The sequence below is a fragment of the Acanthisitta chloris genome, unplaced genomic scaffold (genome assembly GCF_000695815.1).
Source record: "Acanthisitta chloris isolate BGI_N310 unplaced genomic scaffold, ASM69581v1 scaffold7561, whole genome shotgun sequence".
NCBI classification, from domain to species: domain Eukaryota; kingdom Metazoa; phylum Chordata; class Aves; order Passeriformes; family Acanthisittidae; genus Acanthisitta; species Acanthisitta chloris.
The window spans coordinates 33,017-45,863 of NW_008654270.1; the positions used below are offsets into that span (position 1 = coordinate 33,017).

A 12,847-nucleotide genomic window follows, 5' to 3' on the forward strand; every position below is an offset into this window, starting at 1 on the left:
ATAAAACTGGTCTGAAAAACTTGACTGGGTTGACTTGGAACTGGCAAGCTTCCAAGTGGACCACAGAAAGTTTGTTGTCCTACCTTCAGTGGGAATGGGCTGATCCCTTGAGCATGCATGGTTATGGACCCTGCTGTACTCAACTACATGTTGATAAAGTGATTTGATTTCTCCCCAAGGAAAAAAAAGAATAAACACTATAATGGCCAGAAAGAGGGCATGTGACATCCAGCCTGAGGTCCTGGACAGGGGAACAAAAATTTTAGCTGTGTTATACATTGCTTTCAGTTATTTTATTTGGTTAACTTAGGAGACACTCGCCAGCTAGCTGTGCTCAGCCTTAGATATACTCTCAGATTTCAGGAATTGGAGTTGCTTCCTCAGCCTGCAGCTGTTCTGGCTGTCTTGATTGTCTGCTAAACATCTGGAGATTTTGGCGTGACCAAAGTATGCTATAAGCATTAATAAACTAGAAGAGATAGGCATGGTTCCCACTAGCTCCAGCCTTATTCTTCAAATAATTATTTATGCCTACATGTTGCAGTTCCCAGCATCAGCACATTCCCCCGTGAGATCGCACAATGGGCCTCCTGCTTGGAGGGGTTGGGAATCATGAGGCATAGAGCTTCCAAGAAGATTCATTCAGATGTTTCGCCATATTTGCAGTGCAAATTTAAAACCACAGCAAGGTTCAACACACTTGTATCTTCTTTTTGCATTCTGCCTGTAAAGATAGCTCAGAGCTTTCAGTACCTCCTACCTCACCATTCCACTCAGCTGAAAAAAAACCGGATACTTTTTATTGTGTTCCCCCAGTTTGGGCAGGGAGCAAGAGCTCCAGAGTGTGGAATTACAAGGGAAGGATTTGTGCCCAGGAACTGAACAAGAACACCAAAGTCTCCACAGAGTTGACATTTTTCCTTTTCTTTTTTTTTATTTACAGTTATAAAAAATAGGAAGAATAGAACCTTAAAATTAAGTATTATTACAGTATTACATAAATACTGTAATAGCATGATATTTTCATTACATGTTCTGAAACTTACACACATAGCCATTAAGGTGACTTCATAAGAAATTCTCAAGAGTGCATTGCTCATTACTTGTTTGGAACAGATCTGAGCATGAAAAATGTTACACACTGGCCTCTCAAGAGTGCACTTGCAGAAGGAAGCCATGGAAGCCTGATTATGGGACAGAGTCTCCATCCCTGATGGACTCTCAGTAAGCCTCATGAAGACCCAAAGCACTGTGTCCTGGCTGACTGGCTGTATCATCCAAAATTCCTGGTGGCTTCTCAAGTGCTCCTTCTGTTCTGTTTAATACTTAGCAGTGCCCGAACAGTGATAAGAGCCTTCTCTGGTGGCAGCATGAAAGTTCAGGGCTGCAGGAGAAAAGACTGATGGGGAGTGGCTTTTCTGGTTTTGTATTGGTGCACAAGGTGAACTTGAAAGCGTGACAGTGATGTTTGCTAGTACTCAGTCTGCCAGCAATGGAGGAAGCCCCTAGAAGGAAGAAAGAGACATGAACATTAAAAATTAGATGCCAGAAGCTTAAGCCGTCTCTTCAACATGATCCAGAATTTGAAAACACATCGTCTAGTCCAAGAGATCACTCTGAACCTCTTTCAGTATGTTAGATAATCTCCCTTGGGATACAGTTTTCCAGGCAACTCGGTAGCACCTCATAATTTACTGGGCCATATAAACCCCTCCTAGAAAGACAGACCATTCAGAAACAAAAGCATTTAAAAGGTAGCATATTGTGTAGCTGAATCCAGGGAAAGTGAGGCTAAATTCTGCAGAAGGGCAGAATTTCACGGGTTAGAAAGTCCCTTCAGAGCTCTCTAGTCCAGCAGCATGTTTGCAGCGTGGCTAATTCCAAAGCTGGATCTGGCAGCCCAAAGGAAAGCTCTTGGTGTCTGCAGGGATGGAAGTCTGACAGCCTCTCTGGGTTCCAGTACAGCACAGGTGTCAGGAGAGACCTTTTCCTTCTATCCAGTTCTAATTTCCTGTGTTGCCTCGTTTTACCTCTGTGCAGCTTTGAGGAGAGTTTGGTTATGTCTTCCCTATCTTTTTGTAGTGGAAAACTGCAGTTAGATCCAACTTAGTCTTCTTTTCTTTAGGTCCCTCAGCCTCTCCTTGTAGGGCAAGTGGTCCAGTCCCCAGCCCATTGGAGTGTACTCCAACAGACCCTCTCTGGTTCCTCAGTATCTTCTGCCAGGGAGACCGGGACTTGACACAACAGCCTGTATATCTCTGGAGCATGAGCCTTGAACTCACTCACCTCATTACACCTCTGTGTAATTAATAAAACAGGGCTGGATGTTCAAAAGGGCTGAGCACATAGACCTTCCCATCCCTTCTGTGGAGGGTTGGTAGTTAGTCAGAATGGGCCCTGTTCACCTGCATTTTAGGGGTGGCTCGTGTTTAGCTGAGACAGAAAAGCAGTTGAGCAAGTGCCTGACTTTCACCATGAGTGTCCCAGTGCAAGCTTCCTACCCATCCAGACCCTGCAGTAATCCACAAAGTTGCCTGGAGCACGGGGAGGGATAGGAAATTTGTTAGCTGGCTCTTTAAAACCAGGATCTGAAGGACATATTCACCTTGTACTGCTGCACAGGTGTCCTGGGTTGCAGTGTGGGGGTAGCCAAGGGTATGTATTCTATTGTCGTCTCCACAAGGGTTAAAGCAGCAAGTGGGGCAGTGATCCTTATATCCTCCTGGTCCCTGATGGCTCCCCCAGGGGCTGTCTCTGTTGAATGGGCTGTCTGGGACTCAGGCTTGCATAGAGTTACATCGGCCCATGGTGAGATGCCTCACCTCAGGGGGTGAGGGGAAGCTGAGCATTCCTACATGGGCTGGGGAGCCAAGCATCCCCACAGAGATATAAGCTGGTGTTTGAACCAGCACAGGCACCCTTTTTCACCTGCTGGATCTCCAGAGGACAAGGGGCTGCTGAAACCTTCGGGAGAGGATCAGATCTGCGGGACCACTGCTCCGACAGACCCATCACTGCAGGAGGACTGCAGCACCATTCAATCGGACTACTATCAACCCCTGACTGACAGGGTGTCGGGTTACTTGCTGACTGTCAGGGGCTTCTTTCTTTTGGGTTGTTAATTTGTACTCTTATATTTGTTGTTGTTTTGTTTGTGTTTCATATTAAATTGTACTTCTGACTCAGAGTCTCTCACCGGTTTGCTTTCAAACCAGCACAACAGGGAACCATGCTGAGTCTGCTGCTTTTTGTCAGTACTCACAAGATTTAGTAGACAGCTCTGTCCAGCTCCCTGGTAAGCATCATACCAAGCATTTGTCTAAGCTGCTAAATTATTTAATCATCTCAGGCATTAGGAGACTCAGAAAGTCTGAAAGCCAAGGGGGAAATGTCTCCTAAACCATGACATTGTATTAACAACATTGTAAAATCAGCTGATTGACTGGATATTGCCATTGATGGTGTATCCTGTCACCTGAATGTCTTATTCAGACAGGACTTAGAAAGGTCAGGTCTTGAGGTATTTAAAGTTCTATGTAAAGTTGGATCTGAAATGAAGTGTAATGTGTACCTTTTCCTCAGTCAGAAAGAAAATAAGGCATTTATAGTATCCTACAAACAGGTCAGTTTTGTGAGTGTTACTATAAGTTCCTGTCTGTATTATGTAGTTGTGTACATCCCTTCCTCCATCTCCTGCCATCCGTTCTGCATAGTGGGACCAGTTCAGGCAAGAAGTGACTTGCCCCACAAAGGTGGCTGAGCCAGGAAGCAAACACCAGTCCTGGTCTTCTCTCCTGTTCTGTAGATCACCTCCTCTTTGTTTTACAGTAGAATATCAGGCATACCAATGACTTCTGCAGTTGTATGGATCGCAAGAAATACAGAATGCAGATCTTGGTCATATGATACTCTTATGCATAAGCTCTGATCCTGAAAGTGAATACACCCATCCAGGCGTTCGAAATTGCTCAGAACTTAACTAAAATCAGTGCCATTGTCCTGAGAGGCAAAAAGAGAGTACTTGAATCATGATTACACAGCTGAAGGCACTTTGGGATCAAATAGCTCCAGTAAGCTGCAAGTTAATAAATTGGTAGCCGATCCATGTAAAGGGTTGAAATAATGTACCCTTTCCTTAGTACAAAAACTGACAGTACTGCTAAATCACTTCTCTTCTCTACTCCTGGCACAAGGTAGCAGCACAGTCCTTGGCAATCTCTTGCCTGCTTGGCCCTCTGTTTATGCAGCATCAAACCTGTGCTTATTTTTCCTACTGTAATTTCTGCTAACACCATTTCCAGGGTCATCCAAACCTCCTTCCCAGGATTTTGCATTAATTTTCACTATTGCTGTTTTCTTCAGGTGTCTACTAACCAAAAGGATGTGACAAAGCTCTCTTGCATTCAGAAAGATGTGTGCAGCAAAGTGCTGGGGCCAATAGTCATCTTGTCCTCGTGGGTATGCAACAAAATTTCTCCAGCAGTAACTGTAATCTGAGAAAAGAGATATCTAGTCACTCTTGATGAAAGGATGCTCAGTTCTTTCTTCATTTACATGTCAGTGAGTCACTTGTTTCTCAGTAAGTATAAAGGGCAGGAGAAAGATATTCATGCAAGGGATACACAAATAACTACACAAATAAGTTAGTGGAAAGGGGAACCAAAACTCTACAAATAGCAATATGTCTAAAAAAAGAATTGCTGGAGAGAGATATTGATCACTAGGGTGGCTTGCGCAACCACTATCACAGATAGCAGATAAGAGCATAAAACCAGAGCACATTTGCCAAGACATAAGGAATCAGTGAGTGGCAGGACTGAAAAGGGAAGTGGCACATGCAGCCAGAGCTGTTCAGTATACTTTTTGGCAGCCTTGTGCTTGATCACATATCTTTGGTATGACAATAAACTAATTTCTTCAGTCATGACTCTGTCTGACTTACCTCAATAATCAGGGAAAACCTGGAATGAACACTAACATTTAGCAGTTTCATATTGATCTTAGTGTTGATAGGGTGGCCAGGGCTTCTGTCAATGCTCTGGTCATATAATCCAAGAGACCGGTTCCCCAAGATAAGAAATGTCCTTTAAGATTACATTTGTCCTGGTGGATTTTGTAGCTGCACATACCAGTAGTAAGTATTCAGTTAGGCATGTGAGGTTCATCTCTACAAATGTGCATTCCTTTCTGGGAGCTGCTCATCTGGATAATTTTTACAGTCAAACATCAACAAGCAAGCAAGATATACACAAAACAAGGCACACATGCAAGATGTCCTCTGTGGTGCATCATCTGAAAGTCTCCTTTAGATATGTTTCCTTCTCTTCTCCAGCTTACAAGGGAAACCAATTACTTGCTGCAGCTGACAAGCTGATCTGCATATATATGCTAGGATGGACAAGTTCTATTTTACATCCAGGATTTTTCATTGCATATAAAGATGTGGATGGATAGAAAAAGCCCAAACTCTCCATGTTCAGATTTGGCAAGAAGAAATGACCATGCTGGTCATGCTGCTGTATAGGATTAGTGAAGAAATAAAGCAGAAAAGAGTGACTCACTATTCCTCTCCAATGCTGTTCATCACCTCTATTACAAACTGAGAGTGCACATAATCCCAGAACTTTCAATCCACACCTAGACAAAGCCAAAGAGCAGTTGGGTTACCTGCAAGATTCATGATACGTATAATGACTCCATTCATTGCCAGGTTGTAGAGACCTTTCCGATTACGGATATCCGTGTGCCTGAAGAGTTTGGCGGCATATATTTCCAAGGTCACATTGGGATGTAACCTCAGGAACTCCAGAATCCTTCTGGAGCAGTTCCCACAGGGAGTAGTAGAAAGGAACCAGGTAATGGAGCAAGGAACTGGTGGAATGCCATTGAAACAATTTTCCAAGAAGTTGACTTCAGCATGTTGGGCACGATTGTTTGAGCACCATTTCCTCCAGATGGAACCTCTTCTCCACCTGAATTCATACAGCAGGTATACTGCCTGTGGGTGTTGGTCAGGCAAATAATTTCTTTGAAAGTCATTTGGCTGTATCTTCCACCTGTGACAAAAGTATCAGCAGTACTGTGATCCCAACCCTTCAGTGATGTTTGGTCCCACTGTGCAGTGCCCGCTCTCAACATCAGCCAACTCTCCCATCAGCCTGTCCAATCATAAGTGAGCAGCTTAAAGAATGTTGCAATCTAATGACTGACATCTGGAATTTGATGAAGACTCACAAACACCCACAACATCTCCTTGAGCTGGGTGTGTAAGCAACCCCATCCAACCACTCAGCGATCAGCACCAGTCAAAGTAGTAAGACAATTGGAAAAGAAAATTGGGGAAGGGGATGGTAACAGGAAAAAAAGGCACAAGGCTGTCTGGAAATTCCCATAGAGCTCAGGTAGCACGCAGTGATAGAGCTACATCTCTTACCTTTGGTTGTTCTCTCTGGCTGTAGGATCTATACAGAAAATATTTGTGAGTCATTGGGGGATAGCAGATCAGTAAATACAATTTCCTCTACAGGTTCTGTCCAAACCTCTCTCAGTCTATACACTTCTTTTTCTCTAAAAGGCCTTAGTAAGTAATCACTGCACAGCAGCAGCACAAGCACTCTGGAATGCAGGATGGGTGGATTCCTAGCTGGGAGTTGAAGTTGGTGGCTGTTTAAAATATGCTGTACTTGAACCATTGCTCCCTTTAACACATTAGGGTTGATTGTGCAAACACTAAAGTTTAACTTCACTGATTTCAGCAGTACTGCATCTGCTTTCCCCTGACTAATCAAAGAGCAGAATCAAATCTCTTATGCCTTTAAATCTTCCAAACTACTTCTCCTAGGCAGACAAAACTTGAGCTATTTTCCTGTTGGTACTCATAATGTCAATTTAGACAAAAACATTTTCACAACCAACAACTCTTACTTTTCTTGAAAACTGTTTCAAAAACTAAAAAAAAAAGAGTGGCAAAGAAAATATATTACTGCAGAAAGGAAGGTGATTTCTGACTAACAAATGCCTATGGGGTGGCACTGCAGACTTGCCTGATTTACTCATTTTGTCTCTTGTGGTGGCAAACAAGTTTGACCCTATGATTCATTCATCCATTCCCAGCTGAGGGTCTAGAGGAAAACAACTGCAGGTGATCAAGGCTATTTATTTATTTCGTAAAAGTCCATCCAGAGCAAACTTAAGGATCTAAGAACAGTGATTTTTTGGACAAAATAATTCATTTACTCAGAATTAAGATACTAAAGGCAGTTTTCCACAACTTAGCTCTTTAAATTGAGAGATTATGAAATATATAGATTGAAACTACATTTCAACAAGAATTAAATAGACTTCCACATCAGACACACCATCAACTCTTTGCACAGCCTTATTGCCCTATTCTAGTCATTTATCACAATGAAAATAAATTAGGTGAATAGATAAGCTAATTTGCTCCATTCTTAATTGCCTTTGAGACCTCTTTCCACATTAAAAGTTCTTTTGAATTTTGAATTATTCCTGCCACATCAAGGTCAACAAAATCATATTAGTATTTTGAAATCCACCCATGTCCCCTGTGTATCTTCATGTGCCAACACAACACATTTGTCTCTACGCTCCAGTTTTTTAGATACAACTACAGTAAATATCTACATGAATATGGAGAAATAGGCTTGCATTTCACACAAATGTACTTACCTCTGCCAGCAGCAGCAGCCATGGATATTTCTGGATTTGTATGTCACCTCTTGGGCGATGGATTTGCCTTTATTAGTCTTATGTTTGTTTCAGTTTCTATTCCCAAATACTGAACTTTGAACATGACTAATGCTACTCGTCTCACTATTTCCTTGTGGTGCCTTTTTCTTATGCTTATCCACACTACCTCACTGGCTGAAACTGAAAGCAAGTTCCTGGCAGCAAACTGCAAATAAGGTGATCCCATTCAAAAATTAATCATGCCTTGAATACGAGGTTACCTTCCAGTGAGCCATTTTTTGCAGTTTAGACGGAAATTCCATCTCTTTATTACATTCTCTAGTCACTCCAATACACCAAGAGAGAAAAGCATCTGCATAAATGGCATCAAGTCACACTGCTGTGGCATGGCAGATACCTTTTCTGGCATCCAGATACCATCAGAAAGTTGAGCAGAACTCAATGGAAAGGGGGAAACAGAAGACATGATCTGCAGAAGCCTGTGAGTCTGTGAAAATCCAGAAGAAGGTGGTGGTTACTGCCATTTCCCTTCATAGGATTATTCCTGTGGAGTTCCAAGGACTTTTACACCCTTGAACCTAGGTTGTCACGTAAACAAGGAAGAAGACCCTCAATATGTGTGACCACTGAGCTGTCATTTGTGACTGGGCAGACACCCTCAGGCTAACTGTAAGCAAGCTCCCCAGCATGCAGAGGAGCTTTGGCAGTGGACAGCTTGTTGCAAGGGAACACCCAGATATTTTCTGAAACATCACAGCTGAGAAGAGTTCTGTCCTCACATGGACACCCTGAGAGCAAAACCTGAGACAGCTGGTGAATATTTGCAGAAGCTATTGGTCATGACAGATCAGTTCACTACTGTAAAAAGAATACTTTTTCCAGTGCCCTGAGAAATCTGCTCAGCATTACGAACTGGTCATCACCTTCCTATGATCAATTCTGTAACTCACACAAGATGCAGGAAAAGAATATTTCCCATTTAATCTGAAAAAATGATTGAAACAACATTAGTTTCTAGTGAGAAGCTTTCCTCTGACACACCCAAAGCTGGCTTGTAGAGGAAAGGGATTACAAAAGAATTCTTTATATGTCCTAGGTAGAGATTACTGTGCTGAGTCAGAAGAAAAAAAATTTACTCCATCCCTGCTGAAACCAGCACATTCAGTCTCTTATCACCTACAGTTTTCTTTAGTTTAGTGACACAACTGTTTGGTGGCTTGATGCTAGCTGTAGAAATGGATCCCTGGTGAGCCATGGTCCAGTAATGTGCACACAATGCCAAGTTTGACTTGGAATTGCAAAGTTAGGGGAGTGATATATTTGTATTCTCTGTGGTCAGCTAATGGTATTCTATTGTCAAAAAGTATTCAGTTTCCTGCCAGGACAGAACAAACAGAAGTGTACATGAGTGGTACGGTTCAGGGGGAGTAGGGATTCAGACTCTGGCAGGACTCTCTGTGAAGGAGAAGGCTAGTCATGTCAGGTTAACAGGCAGTGCAGTGCCAACACAAAGTCTGCCTTCGGGTCTACTGCAAGGTCACCCCTCACTTCCCAGCACAGAATTGTTCTCTAGTGGTTGCATTATTTCATACCTTGGGAAGAGTGAATGGGATTGACTCAGACACTCAGAGATTTTTAGAACAAAAAAGTGATTGACTTATGTGGGCATGGTTCTCAGTAAGGCCAGGAATGCATTGATACTGTAGTACTCTTCATTGCCTTCTTTCTGCAGTAGATATTTACAAATATGCAGGTGTTGATTAGGCTTCAAGATGATTAGTCTGATCTGCAAGAAATGGCTTGATTAGCAACAGTAGTTCCTGATATAAAACCAGCAGTGTGTCACGGAAAACAGAGAGAGAAAAATGAGTCCATGCAGAAGCAGGGAGTTAGCAACAACATTTTCAGGTGTCTCCAGGAAGCTGAATGTGCTCTATGAGAAGGTGAAAAACCAAAAGGGAAAAAAAATTTAAAAAGGAAATGTTGTTCTGTCATTCCTGACAGTCTAATGTGAGGAGAGAAATCTCTTCCAAATCCAGCAGTTGGTTTAATAAAATCAGAAAGACAAGGGTACCACACAAGTGAATTTTCATACTTCAAGACAAACCTGCACTTCCTGTCTAGGGGCCAAACTTCAGTGAGTCAGAGGAGGATGATGACCTCCAAAAGGTTCATATACCTGGACAGGAACCCTGTTTCCTGGCCTTTATGAGCAAACAGCAGTAATACAGTATACCTTTAAATTGCTATGTGCCTTTAGCAAGGGTCATACCTATGAGTGGGATCTCATATTACTCAAACAGCTGTGACAAAAATTATTTTTTTTGTTTCTCCTTCTCATGTTGTCAATCATATCCCCTTACAGAAATTGCTTAAGATAATGTTAAAGGTGAAGGTGGTTTGTGATGCTGAGCTATGGTAACATTTGAATATATCTCACCCATGCCCCAGCAAATGGATTTTTACTTTTTTAAATAACCATCATCCTCATATGCATACGTCATAAGCCTAAATGCATTTAGGAGGAACATACAGCAAAGGGCACACAGAATGGTGGGCATACATTCACTCATGGCTCCTTTAGCCACCAGGTTCCTTAGACCCTCATGATAATATTCCCTTTGGCGGTAGCATAGCCGTGCTGTAACATACGATTCACTAGAGACAGTAATCCAGAAGCTGCACAGTTTCTTCAGAACACTTTGCAGAGGGCCTCGAGGATACACACTAAGTGACAGAAAAGTAGACAGAGCAACAGGGAGCTAGCTCCCTACAAATATCTCCCAGGAAACACATTTCAGCCTAACCGTTCTACAGCATGACTACTGATGTACCACTCCCCTGACTTATCTTGCTGAGCCAGCTGCATCTCAAAAGAACAGGTACATAGTTTGCATTTTTTTCTCAGATATCTTTTGGTTTGTCTGGCAATTGAAACCCAAGAAATATAACTGGCAACAAATCTGGACATAGAAATGGAAATATATGGAAGAAAATAGGAAAGATGGGCAGGTTAGAGAGAAGAAAGAGGAGAACAGAAGAAGGAAAGTTAGATCGGACATCATAGAAAACAAAAAGGGACAAGGTTTGAATCGATCAAGAACCCAATTTGCAAATCTGTGAGGATTTTACAGGCAATGAGTTTTATATTCTCTGGCTGAATGATCTACTGGAAAGAGGTGAGAATCACCTGGTGGAAGTCTGGAAGCAAGAGGGAAGGCAAAATTTAAACGTGACTATAATCCCAGGGTTTATGACACAGAGGCTTAGGTCTCAGCCCCAGCTGCCTCCTGGAGTTAATTTGAAATAGTAAATCCTGTGTTGGTTCAAGTGTTCTGCTGCTGGCACATTTGACAGTAAAAGGAAAATCCACTGTATGTTTGTTTGGATTTAATGGTATTTTCTCAGTAGATATCTATATTTTTTATGGCAAGAAAAAACACACAAGGCCTTTGGAGATTTACTCTGTGAACTTCATATTTTAAAAAAGGCTAAAACATGTCTCTGTGTATGAATCTATATGTATGAATACACCCTTACACAGATATTGACAGATATTTACATATCTATGTGCACACAATAATGCATATATGAACAAGTTTGGCTTTTGCACAAATACAAATAAACATTCTTAGCAGCATATGATTTTGCAGCTCTGATAAACACATCCACCCATGGCTTTTTTATCTCTTCCTGTACCTTTGCTTTCCATTCCTTGGCAGGTTGTTGCACAGCGTCATCACACTTTACTGAGACTCTTGTTCAGCTTCCATACATGAAACCGAAACATAAGAGATTAAGATAACTAGTGACACCCTGGGTGAGCTTTATGAGTCTGACTCTGTACAATGAGGTGGAATGACAGAGCCCTGACCCAGGCAAAGTGGAAAACAGGTAGCTAGTGGGAAAGACTTACCCACATACTTACACAGTATGAAGTTTTATTAGCTAAACAAAACATCCTGATATCGCTGTAATATAATTCTTTCACATTAACTAGTGAGGTTGAGAAGTCAGAGAAGAGGACCAAAGAGAGTTCATGAGGAGTCAGTGTGAAAAAAGAAAAGCTGCCAGTGAACATATCTCTATTTTTGAATATGTTTTTCTGCTCTAAGCAGTCTTTCTACAGTAATCTCATAATACCTTGCATCTCAGAAGTTCTGTATATTAATCCTTCTGATTTTGCCTCATTTCTATGTCTTTTCAATGTTTCAATGCCCATGCTCTGTCAAGGCACTTAGCAGAACAGTAAGTATCCCAAATCTGGTGGGCATCAGTGCTGCCTCCCCTTAAGAGCCAGAGTCTGGCAGACAGGCATCACACAACTGGCAGAGTTGTAGCTCCCATAGGAGGTAAAACCTCCATCAAAAGCAGAAAGCATCCACCAGACACAGGCATTAAAACCACTGGGCACCATCAGGGCCAGAGGTCATTTTCATCATAGCAGCCCATAGAGTGCTGTGATTTAGCCTGGTGACCAAAACAGTGTTGATAACACATCAACATTTTAGCTATTCCTGAACAGCCCTTGCACAGGATCAAGACCTTCTTTGTTTCTGACTGTGTCTCCAGGTGAGTAGGCTGGAGGTGGGCAAGATGTTGGGAGGTAACACAGCTGGGACAATTGACTGCAGGGATCTTTCATGTCATCTAATGGTATATCAATAAAACCTGGGGGGATTTTTTCTAATGTTGCTGTTGCTTGGGAACTGGCTGATCATCAGTCTGCTGGTGGTGAGTGATTGCCTCTGCATCATTTGGGGTCTTTTCATTTTGTCCCCTTAACTTATTAAACTGTCTTTGTCTTGATGCATGAGTTTTCTCGCTTTTGCTTTTCAGATTCTCTCCCTTATCCCATGGGACACAGAGAGAGGAAAGCAAGCAGCTGTGTGATGCTTAGCTGCCTGCCAGGGTTAACTCATCTCACCACCTCATGTCCACAGGTAGGCAAGAAATCCACCCTAATCCACAGGTAAGCTGCTAAAGAGGTCTTGTAAATAGTCTTCCAAAGACTCCAGAGATATGAGGTTGCTTTGCTAGGATCTTTGTGATTCAGGCCCTATGTTACTATGTAAATAGCTTCTCCATCACAACTAACACACTTTCTCCTGTCACTGACCTGGAGCAGGACTATGAG

The 12,847-nt window shown here is 42.2% G+C and overlaps 1 protein-coding gene across 1 annotated transcript; it reads right to left on the minus strand.

Moving 5' to 3' along the window:
• Positions 1-1,478: 1,478 nt before the first annotated feature.
• On the minus strand, positions 1,479-7,711 carry LOC103810518 (C->U-editing enzyme APOBEC-1-like). Its single transcript, XM_009083422.1, has 4 exons — positions 7,690-7,711; positions 5,668-5,871; positions 4,375-4,493; positions 1,479-1,505 (listed from the first exon to the last, which is right to left on the minus strand). The coding sequence occupies exons 1-4, from the start codon at positions 7,709-7,711 to the stop codon at positions 1,479-1,481; spliced, it is 372 nt and encodes a 123-aa protein (XP_009081670.1).
• Between the last annotated feature and the right edge of the window lie 5,136 nt (positions 7,712-12,847).

What these genes read in the sequence shown, in the direction of transcription:
- LOC103810518 (XM_009083422.1), bottom strand. Translation starts at nt 7,711, where the DNA reads ATGGCTGCTGCTGCTGGCAGAG. An exon ending in GGCTGCTGCTGCTGGCAGAG is followed by an intron (nt 5,872 to 7,689) that starts GTAAGTACATTT and finishes GCATTCCACCAG; the next exon opens with TTCCTTGCTCCATTACCTGG. An exon ending in ACGTATCATGAATCTTGCAG is followed by an intron (nt 4,494 to 5,667) that starts GTAACCCAACTG and finishes CTCTTTTCTCAG; the next exon opens with ATTACAGTTACTGCTGGAGA.